We start from the raw sequence: 26,100 nt of genomic DNA, 5'->3' as shown, positions 1-26,100 counted from the left end.
TTATTCCAGTGGGTCCAGTAAATCAATTTCAAAACATTCAGTCCAATTGGTATGCTCACTCCAATTAATGCAATTTGATACATGTTCAAACCAATTTGTACACTCAGTCTAATTAATGCAGTTCAATACATTCAGTTATCACCCCCCCCGTTTTCTTATATTTGAGATTTTTTTAAAAAATAATATTTATTAAAGTTTCAAAGAAGTTACAAAAATGAAAAGAAGAAAAAAAAGGAAACAAAAAATACAAAATACAGAAAAATAAAAAAAAATAAAAACAAATCAGTCTTTCCATGTCTTCTCTTTCATTTGCTTGTTCCCCTGACCTCCTCACACCTCCCTTTTTTGTATTCTAGTTCAATAGTTGTTTCAGCAAGTCCTTACCATTTTTGTTTTTATCTTGATATTTTATCTTAATATATTGTAACTTTACATTTTTACCTGTTAACAATCCATTTTTACATACCACTTTATAACATTATTGCTAAAACCACATAACTTCATTCCAGCATCCTTCTAACATTCCTTAATTTTACAGTGTTTCTGTAGATAGTCTTTAAATTTCTTCCAATCTTCTTCTACCGACTCTTCTCCCTGGTCTCGGATTCTGCCAGTCATTTCCGCCAGTTCCATGTAGTCCATCAACTTCATCTGCCATTCTTCCCGGGTGGGTAAATCTTGTGTCTTCCAATACTTTGCGATGAGTATTCTTGCTGCTGTTGTTGCATACATAAAGAAAGTTCTGTCCTTCTTTGGCACCAATTGGCCGACCATGCCCAGGAGAAAGGCCTCTGGTTTCTTCAGGAAGGTATATTTAAATACCTTTTTCATTTCATTATAGATCATCTCCCAGAAAGCCTTAATCCTTGGGCACGTCCACCAAAGGTGAAAGAATGTACCTTCAGTTTCTTTACATTTCCAACATTTATTATCAGGCAAATGATATATTTTTGCAAGCTTGACTGGTGTCATGTACCACCTATATATCATTTCCATAATATTCTCTCTTAAGGCATTACATGCCGTAAATTTCATACCGGTGGTCCACAACTGTTCCCAGTCAGCAAACATAATTTTATAACCAATATCTTGTGCCCATTTAATCATAGCAGATTTAACCGTTTCATCCTGCGTGTTCCATTTTAACAGCAAGTTATACATTCTTGAAAGTATCTTAGTTTTGGGATCTAACAGTTCTGTTTCCAATTTTGATTTTTCCACCTGGAAGCCAATTTTTTTGTCCAAATTATAGGCCTCTCTTATTTGATAATAATGAAGCCAGTCTCGCACTTTATCTTTTAATTTCTCAAAACTCTGCAATTTCAATTTCTCTCCTTCTTGTTCCAATATTTCCCAATATTTCGGCCATTTGGCCTCCATATTGAGCTTTTTCTGAGCCTTCGCTTCCATGGGTGACAACCACCTTGGGGTTTTATTTTCCAATAAGTCTTTGTATCTTATCCAGACATTGAACAATGCTTTCCTGACACCCCCTTCCAAATTCTTATTAGATTTACTGGATATAGTTTTTGAAAAGAAACTACGCAGATAGAAAAGAAATACATCCTCTCTCTGTGAAAGGCAGAGAGCAACTGAAACACAAAGGAACAGGAAACCAGTAATGTCACATCCGTCTCCTGTCTTCGTTGAGACTTCCAACAGCCTGGAATGTCTCTGGAATGTAAACAGAGTCTTGTGACTCCAAAGCACTGCACAGTGGCAAACAGAAACTAACACGGGGGTGCCGCCCCGCCAAGCGTAGAAGAAAGGGAACTCTGTAATGAAGTGACGGAGATACTTGACTCCAGGTGGAAGGGGCATCAACTAGAGCACCTGGTTGCCTGGGAGGAGGCTTCCAGTTCAGAGAACACATGGATTCCAGCGGAGCGTGTGACTGAGGAGTATCTTGTAGAGGAGTTCCACTCTCTCTTCCCGCACAAGCCAAAACCCCAGAAGAGGTTATTTGGGGAAGTGTTTGGACCTACAGCGGACGAGGCAGACTTTGAAGGATTCACACCCTCAGGGGAGGAGGAGGGAATCTGGGACGAAGTTGCTGAGGTCTCTGATGAGGAGGAACCTTCCTGGGGCTTCCTGCCAGAGCTGGGAAAGTCAGGGGAATGGGAAGCAGTTTTTGACTCCACAGAGGAGGAAGATGAAGAAGATTTATTGCTCAGATAAGCCTTGGCATCCAGCCCGCTTCGGCTGCGCAGCTACCAGCCAGGCCTCCGGACTTCAAAGGCCACATTCCAAAGGCTCTGAGCAACACGCAGAAATCCGCAGCGGTCAGAGAAAGCTGCAAACTCAAGTGCTTTCCTTCAGTGTGCTTAAATAAAGTCCACTCAGGATCTTAGCAGCTAAAAGCGGTTTTATTTAAGCAGAAACCATCCATTGTCGAACAGCATCGTGAAAACACGTCCACTCTCCTCAAAAGCGAAAGTAGAGAAAAAGAACAAAGGCTGGAGACTCTCGGAAATGACGCAGAATCTCCCCCCCTCCCAAATGGTAGGCAGGGCGTACACTCTGAGCTGTTTAACCCTGTAAGCTCAGGTTCTCCTCACAGAAGATGATTCTTTCATCGGATTCCCCCCCTCTCCTGCTAACACCAGTGAGTGGGAAGCAGCTATGGACCCCACCAACGGGGAGGGGGGTTTGGAGGGGTGGTGGATGTCAGGGGACTGCCATTGGAACAGGGAAGGGAGGTAGAGGGGCCGTTGGGATACAGGGAACCTCCGAAAATCTTGCGAAGCAGTTCCTCTTCCTGCAGTGGGGAAAGCCACACCTCCAGTGGGGAAGAGGGAAAGGGACCAGAGGATGCTGCTGAGAGCCCCAGCACCACACCTTGTCAGTCTGAGGGTGGGAAAAGCCACACCTCCAGGGGAAAGGAGGGGAAAGGGCTAGAGGATGCTGCTAGGAGCCCCAGCACTGCTCCTTGCCAGGCCGGCCAGGAGGGAAACACGCCTTGTCCGTCACAAAGAAGAAAGGAAACGGCTTGGGATGACTTAAGTTCTTATGTTGGGGGAGAACCCGGAAGGTACCACTCCCGGATTCTGCTAGCGATTGAGGCAGACATGAACTTGTGGTTCTGCACTGTAAATAGTTTTGCACCAAATAAAACCTGTAAAAGACAGGTCGGAGTCCTGCCTGGTTACTCACGAGCAACCACCACTGCCATCTGACAGATACTTACTTGTGAAACCTTTCAGGAAACCCACTGATTGTAATTATTTATTGCATTATTCCTCCTTCCATCGAGGCATCTTAAGGATAACTTACCATATGGTCAACTATTGAGAATAAAGAGGAATTCCTCATTACAGAATATTTTTTTAAGTAGAGCTGACGCCCTGTCCAATTCTTTACTTTCCAGAGGATATTCAAAGTGAGTGATTGATTTGGCAAAACAAAGATCCTTAGCTAAGGATTGCTCGTCACTCCCCCCCCCCCACTCCGAACATCATCTAATACATGGATTACGGGATCCTTGTAATTTTCCACGCATTCAGATAGGATCATAAGGATCATAAGAAAACACTGGCACATCTTGTAGAATGTCCAAGGCTGCTCTGATTTTCCACTTATCAGCCTTGGAAAAACTCAGTCAATTGAAGACATATTGGTCCACTCTGGCCTTACATTGACATGTTCTCCCACTAGTTCCAGCCTGATGGGTCATCATAAATGTGGTAGATCTGTATCTTGCCCTTTTGTGTTACAGACAAAAGAGATCTGTGATGCTCATACTAACTTTAGATTTACCATCCATCATTTCAGTACATGTCAGACCAAAGATGTGGTATACCTAATAAGATGCCCTTGCAATCTGCTTTACATTGGATCGACCACATGGACTGTTGGTGTCCATATAGGAGAGCATCAATCCTGCATGGAGGCACCTCTAGTTGAGCACTTTGTAAAACATGCAGATACAGACCTACTTTACACCATAGCTGTCAACTTTTCCCTTTTCTTGTGAGGAATCCTATTCAGAATAAGGGAATTTCCCTTTAAAAAAGGGAAACTTTGACAACTATGCTTTGCATGGTCCTATGGGTTAATCAGGGCTCCAATACTTTGGCCACCTCATGAGAAGAGAAGACTCCCTGGAAAAGACCCTGATGCTGGGAAAGATGGAGGGCACAAGGAGAAGGGGACGACAGAGGACGAGATGGTTGGATAGTGTCTTCGAAGCTACAAACATGAGTCTGACCAAACTGCGGGAGGCAGTGGAAGACAGAAGTGCCTGGCGTGCTCTGGTCCATGGGGTCACGAAGAGTCGGACACGACTAAACGACTAAACAACAACAACAACATGGGTTAATCAGAGAAAATTTGGGATGAGGAGAGGTCGAGTCAAATTACTGCACCAACTTTAAGATAGAGAAAGGTACACGACAAGGTTGCCCAATCTCCCCATTGCTTTTTATTTCAGTCCTGGAGGTTTTGTTAAATATGATTAGAAGGGACCGTTTGATCAAAGGTATTCAGGTCGGAGCTAAACAATACAAATTGAAGGCTTTTGCAGATGACTTAGTTTTGACGTTACAGGAGCCAGAATCTAGTACGAAAAGAGTATTAGAACTGATTCAAGAATTTGGTCATGTGGCAGGATTTAAATTGAATAAGTCAAAAACTAAAGTTCTTGAGAAAAACTTAACACCGATTGAGAAAGAGAGGTTTCAGAAGGAGACTGGTTTAACATTAGCCAAGAAAGTAAAATACTTGGGGGTTAATATGACTGCTAAGAACTTAAACTTATTTAAAGATAACTATGAGAAATGTTGGACAGAAGTGAAAAAAGATTTAGAAATATGGTCAAATTTGAAGCTTTCCTTGTTGGGCCGAATTGCAGCTATAAAGATGAATGTATTGCCAAAAATGTTATTTTTGTTTCAATCATTGCAAATTTTGGACAAGATGGACTGTTTCAAGAAGTGGCAGAGAGATATTTCTAGATTTGTCTGGCAGGGCAAGAAGCCCAGAATAAAGTTTAAAATATTAACTGACGCAAAGGAAAGAGGTGGATTTGCCCTGCCAGACCTCAAACTGTACTATGAATCAGCAGCTTTCTGCTGGTTGAAAGACTGGCTACTTCTTGAGAACACAGACATTTTGGATTTAGAAGGTTTCAATAATGTTTTTGGGTGGCATGCATATTTGTGGTATGACAAGGTTAAAGCACATAAGGCATTCAAAAACCATATTGTCAGGAAAGCATTGTTCAATGTCTGGATAAGATACAAAGACTTATTGGAAAACAAAACCCCAAGGTGGTTGTCACCAATGGAAGCGAAGGCTCAGAAAAAGCTCAATATGGAGGCCAAATGGCCGAAATATTGGGAAATATTGGAACAAGAAGGAGACAAATTGAAATTGCAGAGTTTTGAGAAATTAAAAGATAAAGTGCGAGATTGGCTTCATTATTATCAAATAAGAGAGGCCTATAATTTGGACAAAAAAATTGGCTTTCAGGTGGAAAAATCAAAATTGGAAACAGAACTGTTAGACCCCAAAACTAAGATACTTTCAAGAATGTATAACTTGCTGTTAAAATGGAATACGCAGGATGAAACGGTTAAATCTGCTATGATTAAATGGGCACAGGATATCGGTCATAACATCATGTTTGCTGACTGGGAACAGTTGTGGACCACAGGTATGAAATTTACGGCATGTAATGCCTTAAGAGAGAATATTATGACAATGATATACAGGTGGTACATGACCCCAGTCAAGCTTGCAAAAATATATCATTTGCCCGATAATAAATGTTGGAAATGTAAAGAAACTGAAGGTACATTCTTTCACCTTTGGTGGACGTGCCCAAGAATTAAGGCTTTCTGGGAAATGATCTATAATGAAATGAAAAAGGTATTTAAAAATACCTTCCTGAAGAAACCAGAGGCCTTCCTTCTGGGCATTGTCGGCCAATTGGTGCCAAAGAAGGACAGAACTTTCTTTATGTATGCAACAACAGCAGCAAGAATACTTATTGCGAAGTATTGGAAGACACAAGATCTACTCACCCTGGAAGAGTGGCAGATGAAGATGATGGACTATATGGAATTGGCGGAAATGACTGGCAGAATCCGAGACTTGGGAGAAGAGGTGGTGGAGGAAGACTGGAAGAAATTTAAAGACTATCTTCAGAAATATTGTAAAATTAATGAATGTTAAAATTATGTTCGGATTGGCAATAAGTGGTATTCAGCAACAAAAGTTAATAAGAATATGCAAAAATGAATTGATAAATGGATGAAAAGATAGAGTCATAATATGATAGGATATAGAGTTAAGATAAATGAAAGAGGGTAAGGATTTGCTGAATTGATTATGTAAATGGGAATGCAAAAAGGGGAGGTGTGAGGAGGTCAAGGAAACAAGCAAATGAGCTTAAAAATATCAAAAAATGGATTTGTTTTTTGTATTTTCCTTTTTTTTCTTCTTTATGTATTTTTGAATTCTTCTTTTTCTTGGTTTTTCTTTTATTCTGTAAATCTTTGTTTTTTGTAAAACTCTAATAAATATCTTAAAAAAAACAAACAAATTACTGCACCAACAAGAAACCAGACTGATTTACCTATTTAAATCCCTGCACCTGGGGGGTTTGAATACTGAATTAGATGGCTACCGTTTGTATTCTCTTTGCGAGGTTTTGGATACTGTATCTTTAAATTTACTGAAATTTTATGTGATTCGTTGCACCTGTGGGTAGCCTTTATAATGCTACTAGGGTTCTGCCAACAGTATCAGCTTAATAGTATCAGGGCGGCTAACATCATAAAACTAACACAGTATACAAAGAGCATAAGAACATAAAAACAGGCAATCAGTTAATTAAAATACATCTTAAAATTAGTTCAGAGCAAATTAAAATCTGGACAGATGGCAGTCCACAGGTAAAATTGAGAGTAGTTAATATTCTCCAGGGCCAACTGTTACCACTTGTCTTATAAGGACTTGTGAGAGGGCTAGGAGGCCTCTTTAATTTTTGCTTTTATACAGAAAGAAAAGAATCAGACCAAAGGCCTGGCGGAACAGCTCCATCTTGCAGGCCCTGCAGAAAGATGTCAAATAACACAGCATCCTGGTCTCTTATGAGAGAGCGTTCCATCAGGCCGGGGCCATGGCTAAAAAGGCCCTTGTTCTGGTCGAGGCCAGTCTAATCTCCTTGGGGCCTGGGATCTTAAGGGTGTTATTATTTGCAGACCATAAGTTCCTCTGTGGGACATACCAGGAGAGGCAGTCCCGTAGGTACGAGGGTCCTAGGCCATATAGGGCTTTAAAGGTTAAAATTAGCACCTTAAACCTGATCCTATACTCCACTGGGAGCCAGTGCAGCTGGTATAGCACCAGATGAATGTGCTTCTGCACCCGCTGGAGTTTCTGGGTCAGTTTCAAGGGCAGCCCCACGTAGAGTGAGTTACAATAATCAAGCCTGGAGGTGACTGTCGCATGGATCACAGTGGCGAGGTCAGGGTGAAAGAGATAAGGGAGCAACTGCTTAGCTCGGCAGAGATGAAAAAATGACAGCTTTGTTGTAGCTGTAACCTGCACCTCATTGAAAGGGAGGCATCAAAGTTTACACCCAAACTCTTGACAGAAGGCGCTGGCACTAATTGCACCCCCGCAACAGAAGGGAGTTGGCCCCCCAACCCCATATCGTCCCGACCCAGCCAAAGGACCTCTTACTACACTTTTAAGTGATTGCCGATCCATGGCCATTTGATGTACCGTTGGGGACAATTAATTTGATATGTGTTTATTATTGGTTGTTTATATGCAGGCCTGTCGTTTCAATCTCTGCACTGTATTTGAATGTAATGGATTACATTTTATATTATTGCCAGGTGATGAAGAATTATCATTGAAACAGTTCATTATCCTGGAAGAACTGTTTCAGTTAAAAATATAAAAGATGGTGTTTGCAAATATGGAGTAGAATGAAACTTTAGTTGTTGGGTAGAGTATCTGTCATTAAAATAAATGTATTACCAAGGATGTTATTTTTATTGCTTTTTCAAAAGAATATTTATTAAATTTCCATTTAAACAATCCAATAAAAACCACATTAAAAATATTACTAATTATAATACAATCAAAAAGACCAAATTTTATGCCAATGTTATATCTTTGGATGACTTCCCATGCCCTGAAGTTTGAGAAATGATGATCTCACATTGTACTGCATTCCTTAAATAGTCCAGATAGTTCCCATAAAACATTCCCGATGTTGATCCGTCATTTATTTTTAACAGCTTCCGAATTCGCTTTGCAAGTGGATTAGTCCAATATAGTTCTGTGTGAAATCAATTGTTTTCTTCTTTGTTTCCTTTATCTTCCAGTTGTATTCCATCATTTCTCTTTTGTGACCCTTACTTTCGTTTTCTACACATGAAGACAATCTTCGCTGTGTCACAGCCAAGACAAAGAAAGACTGCCCCTCCACCATTTGCGCCGGGCATAAGTCCGAACTTCTCTTGTTTGATCTCATTCCAGCTGCTAACGAGCTACTACTTCAGCAAATACACCATTCCTCCTTTCATCAATTCCTTTATCATTCTATTAAGAGTCTTTGCCGAAATCGTAGTTAAATTTTCACACAGTCAGTTTTGTAGTTAAACTATAACCATAATAATAGCAAAATATTCTTTCATTCCCACTTGTGTATTTCAAACAATCAGGCAGTCAGTCTTTCAAGGGGGGTTTGCTGAATAAAACAGCAGATGCAAAATATATCAAAAAGAATATCTGTTCAGACATACCAGTCCAATTATGAAGATAATCCTTCTCCTCCAGGTCGAATCCTTGGCACCCAGTGGCAGAATCAGTTAGCAGAATACTTTATCTCCTTTAGTTTAGAGCATGCCTGCTAATTAAATCCGAATTTCATCTTAAAAAGCAGGTGTCCTCTGTTCATGGTGACAGCTTTGGAGAATCCCAAAAAATGCACGATGAATTGCACCCAGCGCCCCCTGCCCCCTCTTCCTTCCAGACGGACAGATGTTGGACGATCTGTGGGTGCAGCTGCCCCCCGGCCCTGGGGGTGGGGGTGGGAGGATAATTACTCCCATATTAAGGGATGTTATTTTTATTCCAATCAATACCAGTGATTGGCAAGACAGAATGTTTCTATAAATGGCAAAAAAATATTTCCAGATATATCTGGCAAGGGAAAAAACTTGAGAATAAAGTATAAAATACTGATGCAAAAGAGAGAGGAGGTTTCCCCCCACCGGATATGAGATTGCAGTATATTACGAACCTGGTGGCCCGCTGGAATGTGGAGTTAACCAGGGCTATTGACTGTTTGGCTCTGAAGTGCCCTCTCCAATTGCATGGAGCCTGGACAGCCCCGTGGTTTTCCATGGATCTGAGGGCAATGAAACAATCGCTGAGACGGCTAGAGCGCTGGTGGCCGATAACTCATTCTGAATCTGACCGGTCACAGGTTAGAGCTCAATGTCGAGCCTACCAAGTGGCGATAGCGACAGTAAAGAAGACCTTCTTCACAGCCTCTATTGCATCTGCAGAAAACAGCAGCAGGAAACTCTTTCAGGTGGTTTGCAATTTAGTGGAACCACCTGCTCCATTGGAGCCCAGTATGGGCCACATGATCACCTGCAATGATTTTGCAAAGTTTTTTGCAGATAAAGTCACTCAGATTCGGGAAGAGGTAGACTCCACCATGGGAGCAGGGCCGGGGCGGGAGAGTGCTAGAGTCCTGTCCAGTCAAGTTGTGTGGGATCAATTCCATGTTGATGTTTCACAACCTTAACCGGTTGCAGGATCTTAGCCAGACCCAGTTGAATATAGCAGAGCATACGCAGACTTCCAGAAGCAATCAGTTGCAGGCAGGAAGGATGAAGCAAGAACAAGACACTGCTACTAGTAACTTGGTTACTTATAGGTGTTTATTATTTACAGCAGACTCACAAGTTACTATATACAGGATAAAGACACGGATCTTAACTCTCTCACTGAACAAACTCCAAACGACTCTCAGAACACACACTGACCAACCAACTATCCAGCAAGGAAGGTCATGAGTCATCATGCCTATCTGGAGACCTCAACCAATAGCAGAGTTTCATCCAAGCCTCCATATCTCTAGGCAGAATAACTCCCTGTGCTCAGTCTTCTTGGCCTTCGGCCAACTTCTTAATTGCTTCTGTGGGAAGCTGCATCAAATAGCACGTAGTCATAAATCCTAACATTCCAATCTGTTACCTGTAAGGATGTGGACAGGCTACCTGAATGAGTGAAACCAACCACCAGTCTCCTTGATCCTTGCCCATACTGGCTTATAAAAGTGAGCCAGAAAGGGCTGGGCGATGGGTTCTGCAGGGTGGTGAATGCTTCTCTCTGTGAGGGAGCCTTCCCAGACCCACTGAAAGAGGCGGTTATCAAACAGCTTCTTAAAAAAACCATCTTTAGATGCGGCCAATATGGCCAACTATCACCCAGTCTCAAATCTTACATTCTTGGGCAAGGTGATTGAGCAAGTGGTTTCTGAACAACTCCAGGCACGCCTGGAAGAAGCAGACCATTTTGATCCCTTCCAGTCGGGATTCAGGCCTCATCATGGAACCAAAACTGCCTTGGTTGCACTGGTCAATGTTCTCCAGCAGGCAAGGGACAAAGGTGAAAACTGTTTCCTAGTTCTGCTGGATCTCTCAGTGGCTTTTGATACCATTGACCATAACATCCTTTTGGACTGTCTAGAGGGGCTGGGAGCTGGGGGGACTGTTGTACAGTGGTTCCGCTCCTTCCTCCTGGGCCGTGTTCAGAATGTGGGGGGGGATGAGTGTTCAGACCCCTGGGCTCTCACTTGTGGGTTCTCTCAGGGTTCTGTCCTCTCTCCCATGCTTTTAAACATCTACATGCAGCCGCTGGGAGAGATAATCAGGGGCTTTGGGCTGGGTGTTCACCAGTATGTGGATGATACCCAGCTCTACCTCTCTTTTAAATCAGAACCAGTGAAGGCGTTGAAGGTCCTGTGTGAGTGCCTGGGGGTGGTTGGAGGATGGAAGGCGGCTAACAGATTGAGGTTGAATCCTGACAAGACAGAAGTACTGTTTTGGGGGGACAAGGGGCAGGCAGGTGTGGGGGGCTCCCTGGTCCTGAATGGGGTAACTGTGCCCCTGAAGGACCAGGTGCGCAGCCTGGGAGTCATTTTGGTCTCACAGCTGTCCGTGGAGGCGCAGGTCAATCTGTGTCCAGGGCGGCTGTCTATCAGCTCCATCTGATACGCAGGCTGAGACCCTACCTGTCTCGCCAGAGGGGTGCATGCTCTAATTATCTCCCACTTGGACTACTGCAACGTGCTCTGTGTGGGGCTACCTTTTGTTGGGATACTGCCAGGAAGATAAAGCCCATCATGGCCCCCACGTCGCCTCCGGACGATCCATCGATCTCCCGTAGATACAGTATCAGCAATTAGCGACACGAGCTCCAGAAAATAGCTTGTGAAATTCCAGAGCTGATGCACGCTCTATCAGCAGAATTCGCACAGCGAAAGATGCACGCAGGAGAGCATTATTTAGACGTTTATTCAGCGTTGGTCAGAACAAAGGAAAAAACATGACTGCCTGTTTGCGTGTTCAGGCACAGAGAGAGAGAAACGAAAGCAATAGAAAACATAAACTTCCTGTGAACAGGAAATACGCAGACTCTGTGACTCACAAAGCCTGCTCCCTTTTAAGGTGGAGCGGAAATATCCTAACATCCTCCCCCTTTCCGTGTAACCTGTAGTACTTGTAGTTCAACCCAATTGCAACCTCTGTACGTAAACCTTAAGTTGTTCTCTGTTAACAACCTTAGACAACAGATCAGCAGGGATTACACTTCCTGCCATATAGGACACCTGAATGAGTCCTTTCTGAATACACTCTCTTGCATGATGTAGCTTAATCTGCAAGTACTTGGTTCTTTGCTTGCAACTCTCTGAGTTCAGCAAAGCCAAACAGGATCTATTGTCTTGATACACTTGTATAGGACATTTCACAGAAACTCTGATGTCCTTAAACAGTTGCATCAACCATTCACAATCCATGAGTGAAAATGACAGAGCATTGAGTTCTGCTTCACAGGAACTTAGGCTAACTGTCGTCTGCTTCTTGCACAACCAGTCAAACAGACAGTGGTTGTACATGTAGCATACTCCGGAAGTGCTTGTACCATCCGTGGTGTCACTTCCAAAACTAGCATCTGCAAAGATTTCAAGACCTCCAGTCTTCTGACTGGTGAACCTCAGCCTGTAGTGCAAAGTCCCTTTAAAATAGCGGGCTATGCGCTTCAGAGCTTTCCAATCCTGAACAGTAGGATTGTTAGCATGTCTGCTAAGCAGGTTAGTGCTTACAGCTATGTCAGGTCTTGAGCATCTAGCAATAAAATTCAACTTGCCTAGAATGCATCTGTACAGCGTAGTGTCAGAAAACGCTTCAGCAGTACTATCTACCTGGTAACCTGTCACCATCGGTGTGTCTGCTGGGTTTGCATCAACCAAATTCAACCTGGTTAATACATCAGCAATTTTCTGTGTTTGGTGAACCAGAAAATTACCTGCTTGGTCCCTCTCCACCTGCAGAGAAAGATAGTTGGATACCTCACCAAGATCCTTCATGTCAAAGTGCTCCTTCAGCTGAGCTAGGGTGCTTTGGTACAAAGCCTGATTCTTCCAAAACATCAGAAGATCATCAATAAAACATAAACAATACATTTTGTTTTGCCCCTCCTCCTTGACAAACACACACGAATCAGCTTTGCCCTGGTGAAAACCTAGAGAAAGCAATGTCTCAGTGAGTTTTGTGTTCCAACACCTGGCACTCTGCTTGAGACCATATAAGGATTTCCGAAGTTTACAGACCATTCCCTTCTGTATCTGCATTCCATCAGCTGGAAGCATAAACAGCTTCTCCCCCAAAACCCCATACAAAAAAGCTGTATTAATGTCATGATGGGAAACATGCAGTTTCTCCTCTGCCGCTATCTTGAGCATCAGCTGAATGCTCTCATACTTGACGGTGGGTGAGTAGGTCTCGTGGTAATCCTGTCCTGGTACCTGTGAAAAACCTCTGGCAACCAATCTGGCTTTGTGTCTGACAACCTTGCCATTCTGGTCTGTCTTGGCCTTGAAGACCCATTTGCTGCCAACCAGTCTCATTCCTGGGACTACCGGTACCAGCTCCCAAGTTTGGTTCCTATTCAAGGAATCAACTTCAGCCTTCATGGCATTAAGCCAAGGCTCAGCATCTTTAGAGGTTAACTCCTGAACCTCTTTGAAGCTTGAAGGTTCCCATAGCTTCTCTGAGCTACTAAGAACAGCAGTTGCCGTCTTAGCAAACTCATCAGCAAATCTCTTTGGAGGTCTGCCTTTGGTGGCCCTTTCAGACCTGCGTACTAGACGCAAGTCTTCTGGACTCATCTCCTCCTTCTTAGGAGAAAAATGACCAATGGTGAACAGTGGTTCTTCCAGTTCATTGTCAGACGCATCAGATGGTCTGACTGAGGCCTTTGCGCTCTTGTAGTCTGCTGTGTCATCACTGTCACTGACACCAGCAGCAGCGCCGCCCACTGAACTGGAATCCGAACTCTGATCATCATCATCATCCTCATCCTCAGCTTCCTCTTTTGCCTCAACACCATCTGCCTTTTTCACATCACCTTCATCCTCCTCTGGGTAACTCTGGAAAATTCCCACATTTTCCCCCCACTTAGGATTGTACTCAACACTCTTTGTGAACTTAATGGACTTAGAGTCAGTCATCCATACTCTGTATGCACCTTTTTCGTACCCCATGAACAAACCATGTGCCCCACGCTTCCCAAGCTTGTTGCTCTGTGGGGTGTGTACCCATATGTCAGAACCAAAGATTCTCATGTGCTTGACGTTAGGTTTCTTACCAAACATCTTCTCATAGGGGGTACAACCAATAGGTGATGACAGTCTGCAATTAAAAGTATAAACATACAAGTTAAAAGACTCCCCCCAAAACTTCTCAGGGAGATTGGCATCATGCAACAAGGTTTTCAGTCCTTGCAGCAACGTTTGCTTTGCTTGCTCACAAACCTCCCATGGGGATCCAGGACTTGAGAGGCTATGCTGGATTCCCTTCTCAGTCAGGAAAGCTTCAAACTGCCGAGAAGTGAATTCAGCCTCTCGATCAGTAAACAAACAGCCGATACGTTTACTGTGAACATTCTCCAACCATGCACAGAATGCCTTGAACCTAGGAAACGCTTGTGATTTCTGCTCAAGCATAAACACATGAATGTACCTGGAAAAAGAATCAATTAGAACCATGAAGTACCTTGCTCCACCCAAAGAGGGCGCAAGTGGACCAACCAGGTCTGCGTGGACTAGCTGGTAGGGTTTGGAAGCCTGCCTGCTAGACTCCTTGCCTTTTGGAGCAACCTTCACCTTGTTCTCTGCACAAGATACACATTTCATGTGAAACTTACAGGGTTTGATGTTCAAACCCTCAACTAATCCAGGCATCTTGGCTAGCGCCTGCCAAGACATGTGACAAAATCTTCGATATGCTTCATGAATACATCCTGCATGAAGAACTTTGTTAGTTTGTGCAACACAACAAGAATCAACATTAGACACAGCAACAGCACCATTGTCATCATAAGATATACAGCACAAACCATCTATAAACTTTGCATGCAAAATGTCCTCTTTGCCTTTCCTGATGACACAGACGCTCCTCTTGAAGGAAATCTCAAAGCCACGCCCAGTCAGCTGTGGGACACTGAGCAAATTGTCTGCAGCACCTGGAACATAAAGTACATCTTTGATGGTTGTATGCAGACTTGCCAGTTTCACAGTCCCAACTCCTTCAATTCGCAACGTCTTTCCATCTGCCTGGTGGATCTCTCCGTCTTGAGGTGTGAAGGAGATAAACAGATGCTTATCTTTTGCCAGATGGTGGGTCCATCCAGAATCTACAATAAATCTGGCCTTGGCCTTTGGAGCAGCTTTTCTGGCAAGCAAAACCTTGTTTTCCACCGGCGTGGGCTTTTGCTGCTTGCCCCCCTGCTCCTGGCCATCAAACTTGCCTTTAGCCTTTGGAGAAGCAGTGCCAGCAAACAAAGCCTTGTTTTTCCCTGGCGTGGGCTTTCCAACCCCCCTCTGCTTCTGGCCATCTGCAGGCATCTGTCTCTGTTTACTTCTGGCCTTCCGGTATCTGTGAGGATGACCTTGGCTCCCATGAGAAACAGAGCTCTCAGCTGCCGACTCCTTGGCTCCCCCTGGAGACTGGAATGCTGCCTGGGATGACATCACAGTCAGCTCCCCCTGCAGCTTGCAACCAGTGCCCTCAGCATCCCTGCATTCACTCGCATTCTGGGAAACAGCCAGGACCTCCGATGCAATCAAACTCTGGGCTGGGATGACCGGCAGATGGGCAACTTTCAAAGCATTCCACATCTGACGTGCTGTCTTGTTGCCAGCCAGCGTGGCAATATCCTCCAGAGAGACGGATAAGACTATTAGGTCTATGGCCCTTGAATGTTGGGCCTTCCATCTATCTGTCAGAGGAACTGGAGGGGCTTCAGACACAGTATGCCACACTCCAAACTGTTGCAGCAAACTCTCACAGCAACTTGCCCAAGTCTCATAATTTTGCCGATTTAACTTTGGGCACTCAGCAGCTTCAGAGGTTTGGAAAAACTCCATTCCAGCTCTTTACTTGAGCCGTGAGTCTTTTTCACTTCAGAGACTCCTTATCTTGGCTCCCATTAATCACGAAGCCTGCTTGGCTCGGCTCCCAGGCCAATTAGGCCAGCCGGACATCAGAGTCTCTTGCCGCGGCAAACAGAAAAGCCTTATTTGCTTTCGCTTTTCCCACATACCTCAACGCAGTCTTACTCTCCTGTAAGTGCCGTGAATCTGGGCCCGAAACCTGTTGTTGGGATACTGCCAGGGAGATAAAGCCCATCATGGCCCCCACATCGCCTCTGGACGATCCATCGATCTCCCGTAGATACAGTATCAGCAATTAGCGACACGAGCTCCAGAAAATAGCTTGTGAAATTCCAGAGCTGATGCGCGTTCTATCAGCAGAATTCGCACAGCGAAAGATGCACGCAGGAGAGCATTATTTAGAAGTTTATTCAGCGTTGGTCAGAACAAAGGAAAAAACATGACTGCCTGTTTGCATGTTCAGGCACAGAGAGAGAGAAACGAAAGCAATAGAAAACATAAACTTCCTGTGAACAGGAAATACGCAGACTCTGTGACTCACAAAGCCTGCTCCCTTTTAAGGTGGAACGGAAATATCCTAACACCTTTGGAGGTGACCCAGAAACTGCAAATAATCCAAAATGTGGCAGCTAGAATGCTGACTGGGCGTGGCTGCCGAGGCCATATAACACCGGTCCTGAAAATGTACATTGGCTCCCAGTACATTTCCGAGCACAATTCAAAGTGTTGGTGCTGACCTTTAAAGCCCTAAACAGCCTTGGTTCATGAAGGAGCGTCTCCACCCACATTGTTCTGCCCGGACACTGAGGTCCAGCACCGAGGGCCTTCTGGTGTTTCCCTCACTGCAAGAAGCCAAGTCACAGGGAACCAGGCAGAGGGCCTTCTCGGTAGTGGCACCCGCCCTGTGGAACACCCTCCCACCAGATGTCAAAGAGAAAAACAGCTACCAGACTTTTAGAAGACATCTGAAGGCAGGCCTATTTAGGGAAGCTTTTAATGTTTGACAGACAATTGTATTTAGTATTTTGTTGGAAGCCGCCCAGAATGGCTGGAGAAACCCAGCCAGATGGGCGGGGTATAAATAATTTATTATTATTATTATTATTATTATTATTATTATTATTATTATTAGCTTCTTGTCTATGCTGGTTAACGGAATGGTTGCTATTAAAGGATCCGTATGTTTTAGACCTGGAAAGTCATGATAATATATTTGGTTGGGACACATATTTATAGTATGAAAAGTTGAAAATGCATAAAGGATTTATAAACCATATATTCAGGGGAAAATGTATATAGTATGGGATAAATATAAAAATCTATTAGAAAGGAAAACACCACTTTGGCTTTCACCATGGGGTGAAGAAGAGAAATATGATGGAAAACTGGGTAACTTATAGAAATCTGTTAAGGGAGGAAGGTGGAGAGTTTAAATTAAAAGAGTTTAAAGACTTATCAGGACTATTAAAATGGTTACAATGTCATCAAGTAAATGAAGTATATATAAAAGATAAGAAACAGGTTTGGGGAACAAACATCGCAAGTAGAGAGAGACCTACTAGACTGCAATGTTAAAGTGATGTTTAAAATGTATAAGATGTTATTAGAGTGGGATACAAAAGATGAACAAGTGAAAGCTTCAATGATACATTGGTGTCAGGGAACTGCCATCGGGAGAACTGGAGAGGAAGAGGCTCTCAGAGGCTGGCAGAGACTTGTCAGCTGATGAGGGAACCAGCAGGGGGAGAGAGGCAGTTCCAAGGGATAGTGAGTCGGAAGGAGGACTCAGAGACAATTCCAGCGAGAACAGCGAGGAGGTTTCAGGACCTCCTATAGGGACACCCACTCCTCGCCGGAAACTGTCACGCAGAGAGTCCAGAAGACGTGTTTCCGTTAAGGAGCTTTTATGCTGGAAGAAATTCCGTAAACGCCCACTGTCGGATTCTGCCAGCGACTGACGGAGCCATGTTTATGGCGCTCCGTTACAGACAGTGGTTTGTGGACTTAGCCAAACGCTGAGGGATTAGGAACTTTACGCACAAGCAGCTCAACATCCCATCACAATTGGGCAATGGACATTGGACATAACATAGAAATGGAGGCATGGGAAAATTGTGGAATACAGATATAAAATTTATAGCATGTTACGCTTTAAGAGAAAATTATATGAAAATGTTATATAGATGGTATCTAACACCTAGTAGACTAGCTAAAAGGTACAAATCAAAACTGAATAAGTATTGGAAATGTAAACAGAAAGAAGGTACCTTTTTTCATACATGGTGGACCTGCAGTAAGGCTAAAGTTTACTGGGAAATAATATAATGAATTGAAAAAGATGTTTAAGATAACTTTTGTTTAAAAAAACCCAAAAAACAGAAGCTTTTCTTGTAGGAATTATAAGACTGGACTTACCTAAACAATATAAAATTTTATTTATGTATGCAACCACTACTGCAAGAATGGTATTTGCCCAAAGATGGAAGGAGGTAGATGTCCCGTCAAAAGAAGAATGGCTACAGAAACTTGTTGGATGGTTTCTTTAAATCTTAGGTTTCATTACTGTTCCACAAGATGTGTATGTCTTTAAGGGCCAGAGCAAATAACAGGACCTAGTTTTACAGCTGTGAAGCAGTATAGCAGGTGCTGTTAAGTTATGTTAATTAAGCTGTTGGGTATAGTATATAAAGAGCAGCACCTAGCTCTCTCAGTACCATGGTGGATGGGTCACACTTATTGATATAATGTAATTTAGTGTAAAATGAGTTTTTGTTATTTGTTATTAAACCAAGCAAAAGTTACTTTTGTGTTTCTTGAATGTGTGGTCTCCCCAGCACGCCTTCTGCAGCCCAACTAATCTGCGAAAAAGCCAACAAAATATATGTAAAGATTATTCTGTTTCAAATGTTTATTTGTCATAAATGAAAATTATACATAGAAAGGGATCCAAATGGTCTGCATCCTCCAGGTTTCCCTGGAGTTGTTCAGTGACCACATGTTCAATCACCTGTGCTATGAAACTTGGTTTGCCTAGTATGCTTCGAAATAGTGTAGCATCTTCAAAAAGCCTCACCTACGGCCTGATAACAGCTCTCTTCTCCTCCTTCCTCTCTTGCAAGTGCTGGTCAATTCTCAAGGCTGCTTGCATCAACGCCTCTAGGAAACTGGGGGGGGGGTCCATTCTTGCCTACTCATCCAGCAGGGTTTCACTCAGCCCTGCACAGTAAATAGCCAGCAAGGCATCCTGATTCCATGCTAGTTCCTGTGACAGCAAACTGAACTCTGTACTGTACTCCATTACTGAGTTAGACCTCTGCTTCAGCTTCATTAGCTTTCGTGTACTTGCAGGTTTCCGCTATGGGTCCTGGAACACGGACTCGAGATGAGCCATAAAACTATCCAATCTCAACAACCAAGGGTCTTGATTAATTAATAGGAGAGGCACCCAGCATCCGGCGGCTCCTTTCAGAAGATTAATTACAAAAAACACACGTTCCTGGTTTGACAAAAAGTTGTCTTGCCTCACCTTTAAAAACATTTCCACATTTGCTTCAAACCCAAGGAACTCAGAGGTTTCTCCATTGAACTTTGATGGGGGAATTGGGGTGTGTGTGTGTCTTACTGACCGTCTCTGTGTTTCTGCTCCCATTCTGCATTTTGATAGTTGACAGCCATTGTTAATTGTTCTACATGTCCTCTCTGCATTAATTTTTGTTGTAAAAGCCATTGAAATTGCTCTGTGAGGAGAACCTGAGCTTACAGGGTTAAACAGCTCAGAGTGTACGCCCTGCCTACAATTTGGGAGGGGGAGATTCTGCGTCATTTCCGAGAGTCTCCAGCCTTTGTTCTTTCTCTCTACTTTCGCTTTTGAGGAGAGTGGACGTGTTTTCACAATGCTGTTCGACAATGGATAGTTTCAGCTTAAATAAAACTGCTTTTAGCTGCTAAGATCCTGAGTGGACTTTATTTAAGCACACTAAAGGAAAGCACTTGAGTTTGCAGCTTTCTCTGACCGCTGCTTATCTCTGCGTGTTGCTCAGAGCCTTTGGAATGTGGCCTTTGAAGTCCGGAGGCCTGGCCGGTAGCTGCGCAGCCGAAGCGGGCTGGACGCCAGGACTTATCTGAGCAATAAATATTCTTCATGCTCATCTCAGTTATCAGTGTTGGCAGGCTGCCCCCCCCCCCCAGCTTCTGTGCCGTTTGTCATGAATTATGACTTAACTGGCAATTAAAGTTGACTCTGTCAGGATGCTGTCGCTGGCTCCCAGCTGGTTGCCTAGGAAAGTATAAAGACAAGGAAAAGTTTCTTACAGTCCTTTTTTTATTTCAAACTTTACAGAGAGAGGCTATAGAACCCAGCCTCTTGGATAATGGTGTTGTCCCAAGTGAATCTCCACCCCCCTCTCCTTTATTCGTCATCATTATCACCACCTCTACGGGTGCCGCTAAGTGCCCTCGGTCTTCGAGCTCTTTGTTATCCTACTTTTAAGGCTCACTGGGTTCTGGGAGATGAAGGTTCTGGAATCCTTTCTAGTGACAACATGTCAGCCAGCTGCTGCTCCGGCCCTGCCTCCTCCTCCTCTTCCTCCTCTTCCTCTCCCATTATTTCTCAGCTTTTCCCCTCATCTGCCTCTGAGCTGTGACCTCCCGCAAGCCACTGTTGTAAATCTATGCTGTTTTTCTCTTCCTCCTCCCTGGAAGGATGAGGATAGGGAGGCGGTCTCCACCATTCTTCCCCCTCTGCCTTGTCCCTGACACTACATTTCCAAAGTTTTTAAATTCAAAATGGTTTTGTAGGTTTTGAATAAATTCAGTATACTTTTACTTGTCAGACCAGAAAATCAACCAGCCATCTACAAAGCAAAGTTTTATGGTGTCCTTCCTCCTCGACAAATATACATTGGTCTGCTTTACCCTGCACAAAACCTATGGATGTTAGTGTGCTTGTTAATTTGGCATCCCAGCATTTTACTGCCTGTTTAAGTTCATACAAGGACTTTTGCAGTTTGCACACCAGTCCTTATTCCACTGTAACTCCTTCAGGTGACAACATATAAATATCCTCTAATAAATTTCCATACAGAAATGCTGTGGTAACACCATGATAGGATATTTGCATGCTCTCTTGAGGTGAAACTTTGAACATTAATCTAATACTTTCAAATCGAATTGTTGGCACAATTACCTCATGATAATTTTGCCCTTTGACCTGAGCAAATCCATAAGATACCAACCTTGCTTTGTGGCACACAACCTGGCCAGTTTGATGTGTTTTTACTTTATAAATTCACCTGCTATCTATCAGCTTCATGGATGGGTGCCTTTTTACTAACTTCCATGTTTTATTTTTGTTTAAGGAATTTAGTTCAGTTTGCATAGCAGCAATCCATGGCTTAGCTTCCTCTGGGGATAAATCCTGAATAAATAAATAATAATAACCTCCTTAAAACTTTTTGGTTCAAAAACAGCTTTACCAGCAAACACCGTTTGGGCAAATTAATCCTTAAAACTTTTGGGTGGCTGCCCTTTGTTTGAGCACTTTGACCTGCACACTTCTGCCTTGCGCAGAAACCTCTTTCTTTGGTGACAATGACCCTATCGTGAATATGGGTTTCTCTTCATTATCTGATACATCAGAATGCCTAGGAGTGTCTCTGGTGCTCAAGAACTCTCTTTCAAAATCACTCTCATCAAAATCAGATTCTGATTCATGTTCTGACTCCTGCTTTGAGTCAGGATAGAACTGGAAAATTCCCACATTTTCCCACTTAGCATTGTATTCCACACTCCTGGTCAATCTCAGTTTGTGTACCTGATATCAATACATGATTGTTGACGTTGTTTGTTGTGTTAGAATTAACTCGAGGGTTGGTGCGAGGGGGTCTTCATGTGGTTAGGTTCACATTACTGTGAAGAAGCATGCTGAAGTAATGATAAAGATTGATAGGTAAAGTTTTATTAAGCCTTTTTGTGCTAAGGTGTTGGCTTTAATGTTAGGGAGATTTAAAGAAACTAGACAGAGGACGAGATGGTTGGACAGTGTTCTCGAAGCTACCAGCGTGAGTTTGACCAAACTGCGGGAGGCAGTGGAAGACAGGAGTGCCTGGCGTGCTCTGGTCCATGGGGTCACAAAGATTCGAACACAACTAAACAACAAAGTCCTTTTCTAAACAAAGCAGATCATTAATGTGAAGGGCCATATTTTGTCCTATAAATAAGGAGGTTGTTGGTATGAGGCAGTGAAAGGTTGGATTAAAAAATCCTAGTTGGTTGGAAAATTTGTGGTGTTTTGTTCATTTTGTGGTAGTAAGTCAAGTGGTTTTTTGTGATTTGTAGGGCAAATAGTACTACTAGGATGGCAACAATTATGGCGGATAGTTTTAAGGAGGTTGGTTTGGTGGTTGGGGTTGGTTTTGTTGGTATAATAGTGGCTATAAGGATTAAACCTGTTAGAAGGCTTCCAATAGCGAGACGGATGAGGGGATTGGTAAGGGTTGGGGGAGTTTCGTTTATGATAGTTGTTGTTTGTGGTGTGTTTAGTTGGACGTAGAAGGTTATTCGTATGGTGTAGGTGGCGGTTAATATTGCGAAGAGGGTAATTATTAGGGCTCAGGCGTTCAGGTGGGAGTTGTTTACAGTTTCAATAATTGTGTCTTTTGAATAAAAACCTGATTAAAAGGGGGTTACTGTAAGGGCAAGGTTTCCGATGGTCAAGCATGTAGCTGTGGTTGGTAGTATTTTTTGTACTCTGCCCATTTTTTTGATGTCCTGTTCATCATTTAAATTGTGGATAATTGTACCTGAGCATAGGAATGGTATAGCTTTGAAGAAAGCATGAGTGGAGATGTGGAAGAAGGCAAGTTGAGGTTGGTTTAATCCGATTGTTACTATTATTAATCCTAATTGACTGGAGGTTGAGAGTGCAATATATTTTTTTAATATCATTTTGTGTTAGAGCACATAGGGCTGTAAACAGTGACAATGAGTCTTGTTAACTCTCTCTCTCCCAGTTCTCCTCCTCCTAGCTGTTCCCCACCCAGTACTTCCCAGATTATGCCTTCTGAACTATGTCCCTCTGCAAACCACTTTTCCAAATCTATACTACTTCCCTGCTCCTGGGAAGATTCAGGATCCAGATCAGGAGCGGGGGGAGGGGCAGGCTCCCACTATTCCTCCTCAGTGCAGCCCTCAGCACTGTCCCTGACAGCACCCTAATCTGCAGGGTCACGGTTTCGCCAAAAACCTGACGTTGTCTGATTCACTCAAAAATTGTGCCAAACACCTATAAATTGCCCCCTGCAGTGTTTTGCGGTGCAAACACCACGTTTCACGGTAGGCACATCTCACTAGGGAGGGCTTTCCACAAGTGAGGAACCACCACTGATAAGGCCCTGTCATGGGTCAGTGCCAACTGGGCAGACCCTTGTAGTGTCACCACCAACAAGACCTCACCTGCTGATTGTTGGGTCTGAGACAAAGCTACCAGTTTTGTCTCTTTTAGGGACAATTCATATGGCCACTGCAACGCAAGACTCAGTCTTACAATACAGTATGTCTAACAATAATTGAGTCTGTGTGTTTATTAGGGAAAGTTAACCATTTAACCTTTGATAACAAGAGCAGCAGATAGCAGGATATATATGTGAAAGCAGTGGCGTAGCGTGGGGGGTGCGGGGGGGGGCCGGCCGCACCGGGCGCAACATCTGGGGGTTAGGGTTAGGGGGTGCAAATCCATGGGTTAGGGGGTGCAAATTACTTGCCTTGCCCCGGGTGCTGACAACCCACGCTACGCCACTGTGTGAAAGCCATTATCAGTGAAACCACACAGACAAAACTGTCATATCACCTCACTTCAAATTTATCAATTACAAGAATTCATACATTCTCTGTGGCAGCCCTTAAAACTGTGGGATTCCCTCCCCACAATAGTGTGTCTGGGACCTTCATTGTATAGCTTTCATCTCATGCTGAAGATGCACCTCTTCGGCTTTTGACACCTGATATATGGGTTTAGAACCCACCCTATTATTTTGGTTGTAAATTATTTTAACTGATTTTAGTATTGTATTTTTACATGTTTTAATTTGCACTGGTAGCTAAGACTCATGAAGCCCTGTAGTAGTTAGCAAACCCCAGGAACCACTGCAAGTCCTTTTTACATCTGAGCAGCTACCAGCTCAGAACACTACTGACTATGGAGAGGTCCATATCCACGCCTGCAGGAAACACCCACTACCCCAGAAAGTCCACAATGGATACATGGAAGGCACATTTATCCAGTTTAGCATACAATTTGTTCTTCTGTAGTCTCTGCAGCACCAATCTCACATGTTTCTGATGTTGTTCCATGTAATTTGAGTAGATAAGGCTATTGACCAGATAAACTACCACAAAGTGGTCCACAAAGTCCTGGAGCACATGGTTGATGAACACTTGCAACATGGTGGTGCCTGTCATAGTCCCATGCTGCCCAGTCATGGCAGAGCTCAGTGGCAGAAGGGGCTAGCCAATAGGGTGGTTTATAAAAAGCTTTTTTAAAAAATGCCTGCTCCAAAGGTCTTATCTTACTACACTAGGGATTATATAGCTATATCTGAAATTTCATGCATATCAGTTAATATCTTGATCCTGCTCCACTGAATTGAAATTTCAGCCTTCACGACATCGGAAAACAGCCAAGTAAACAGCTTTTTTCGTGGAGCAGGGTCAAGATATTAACTGATATGCGTGGAATTTCAGCTATAGCTATATAATTCCTAGTGTAGTAAGATAAGACTTTTGGAGCAGGCATTTAAAAAAAACGTTTTTTATGAACTGCCCTGCTAGCCAACCAGCCAAGTCTCGGGGGGGGGGGCGGGTTACTTGCTGGAGGCAGAGTCCATATGCAAGGTTCAGTCCAGTCCTAAGGTCAGGAGTATCTCAGCTCACATAGCCAGACGGTCCGGGGGTCAGGAAAGCCAAGAGTCCAAGGTCATGAGAAGCAAGAAGCAATAAGGTATGGCCAGGAACGACAAATGTTGTTCCCAACAACTGACTGAGACTGGAAACCCTGCTTAAGAAAGCTGGAACCAGCTGGTCCACATCAGGAGCAAGAAGGCTGATCAGCAGCAGGTGGAATCACTCTGCCTTCTGCTCCTTCAGGCTGCTGCTTAGCAGGTGAAGCTGATTCCTGGCCCATGACAGTGCCCACCTGGATGCCAAAATGGCATGATGAGGTTTTGTAGCTGCCATAGTGGGTTGCAAAAATGGCTTTCCATTCACCCCTCTCCTGCACCTGGATGAGGTTGCATACCCTTAAGTCCAGCTTGGTATACACCTGGGCTGTGTGCAGCCACTCCAACTGTTCACCAATTAGCTCCTGGTGGTTTTAAGTTGCCCATGACTCTCTTCCATAAAGCAGCTTGCTCAACACACAGGCCTGGTAGACCTTCATCTTGGTATTGGACATTAGAATCACATTCTCCCATACCCTTTTGGAGAGGTGAGCCATTGCCATAGCTGCTTTGCCAATACACTTGTCCAGCTCAGCATCAATGGAGAGGTTGCTGGTTATGGTAGAACCCAGGCAGAAAAAATATTCTACCACCTGAAGTGTGTGGTCACCAATGCTCATGTGTGGAGTGCTAGTGACTTCCTGACTCAAGATGTTGGTCTTTGTCAGGCTGGTGGTAAGGCCAAACTCCCTGCAGGCTTCAGCAAAATGGTTGATGAGTCTCTGTAGAGCTTCCTCAGAGTATACTGTCAAGGCTGTGTCATCTGCAAACAACATTTCTCAGATAAGGATCCACTGCACTTTTGACTTGGTGCAGAGATGTGCCAAGTTGAACAGGCCCCAAGTGACTGTAATCTGTTGAGAACTACACGGACAAAGACTTTCCCTACGGTACTCAGCACGGTACTCAATCCCATGGTAGTTGTTGAAGTCTTGGTGGTCACCTTTGTTCTTGTAGAGGGTCACAATGTTGGAGTCACACATGTCTTGTGGCATGGATCCTTGTTCCCAACACTGCAACAGGAGGCTGTGGAAGTGTATCATGAGGGAAGAATTGAAGCTGACTTTCAGCACTTCTGTTGGAGTTCTGTCCTGTCCTGGGGCTTTACCACATGCCTTAATGGCATTCTTCAGTTCATCAAGGGAGGGAGGGACATCCAGCTCTTTCAAGACAAGGCATAGTCTGAATATTGTCGATTGCTGCGTCAGAGACCAAGTTTTCCTATAAGTGCAGTTCTTGATAGTGCACTGCCCATCACGTCATCTGATTGCTGCGGCCGGTGATAATCTCTCCCAACAAGGTTTTCAGTGGTGCAGGTTTTTTTAATTGTTGGTCCAAAGGCTTTCTTCATGCCTGTCAGGGAACTGTCATCGGAAGAACCAGTGGTGCAAGGGCTCC

The 26,100-nt window shown here is 43.7% G+C and overlaps 1 protein-coding gene across 1 annotated transcript in view; it reads right to left on the bottom strand.

Moving 5' to 3' along the window:
• The window catches only part of LOC310753765 (uncharacterized protein), a gene marked incomplete at both ends in the record, with an annotated part of 220,078 nt that extends 194,393 nt beyond the window's left edge, over positions 1-25,685 (bottom strand). The window contains 2 exons of the mRNA XM_083595107.1: positions 14,623-15,534; positions 25,592-25,685. Of these exons, the coding sequence (XP_083451233.1) occupies positions 14,623-15,534; positions 25,592-25,685 (1,006 nt within the window). The remainder of the gene's footprint in view (positions 1-14,622; positions 15,535-25,591) is intronic.
• Positions 25,686-26,100: the final 415 nt, after the last annotated feature.

The sequence above is a fragment of the Podarcis filfolensis genome, assembly GCF_964270895.1.
Source record: "Podarcis filfolensis genome assembly, chromosome: W".
Lineage (NCBI taxonomy): Eukaryota > Metazoa > Chordata > Lepidosauria > Squamata > Lacertidae > Podarcis > Podarcis filfolensis.
This window is presented reverse-complemented; position numbering and strand designations above follow the sequence as displayed.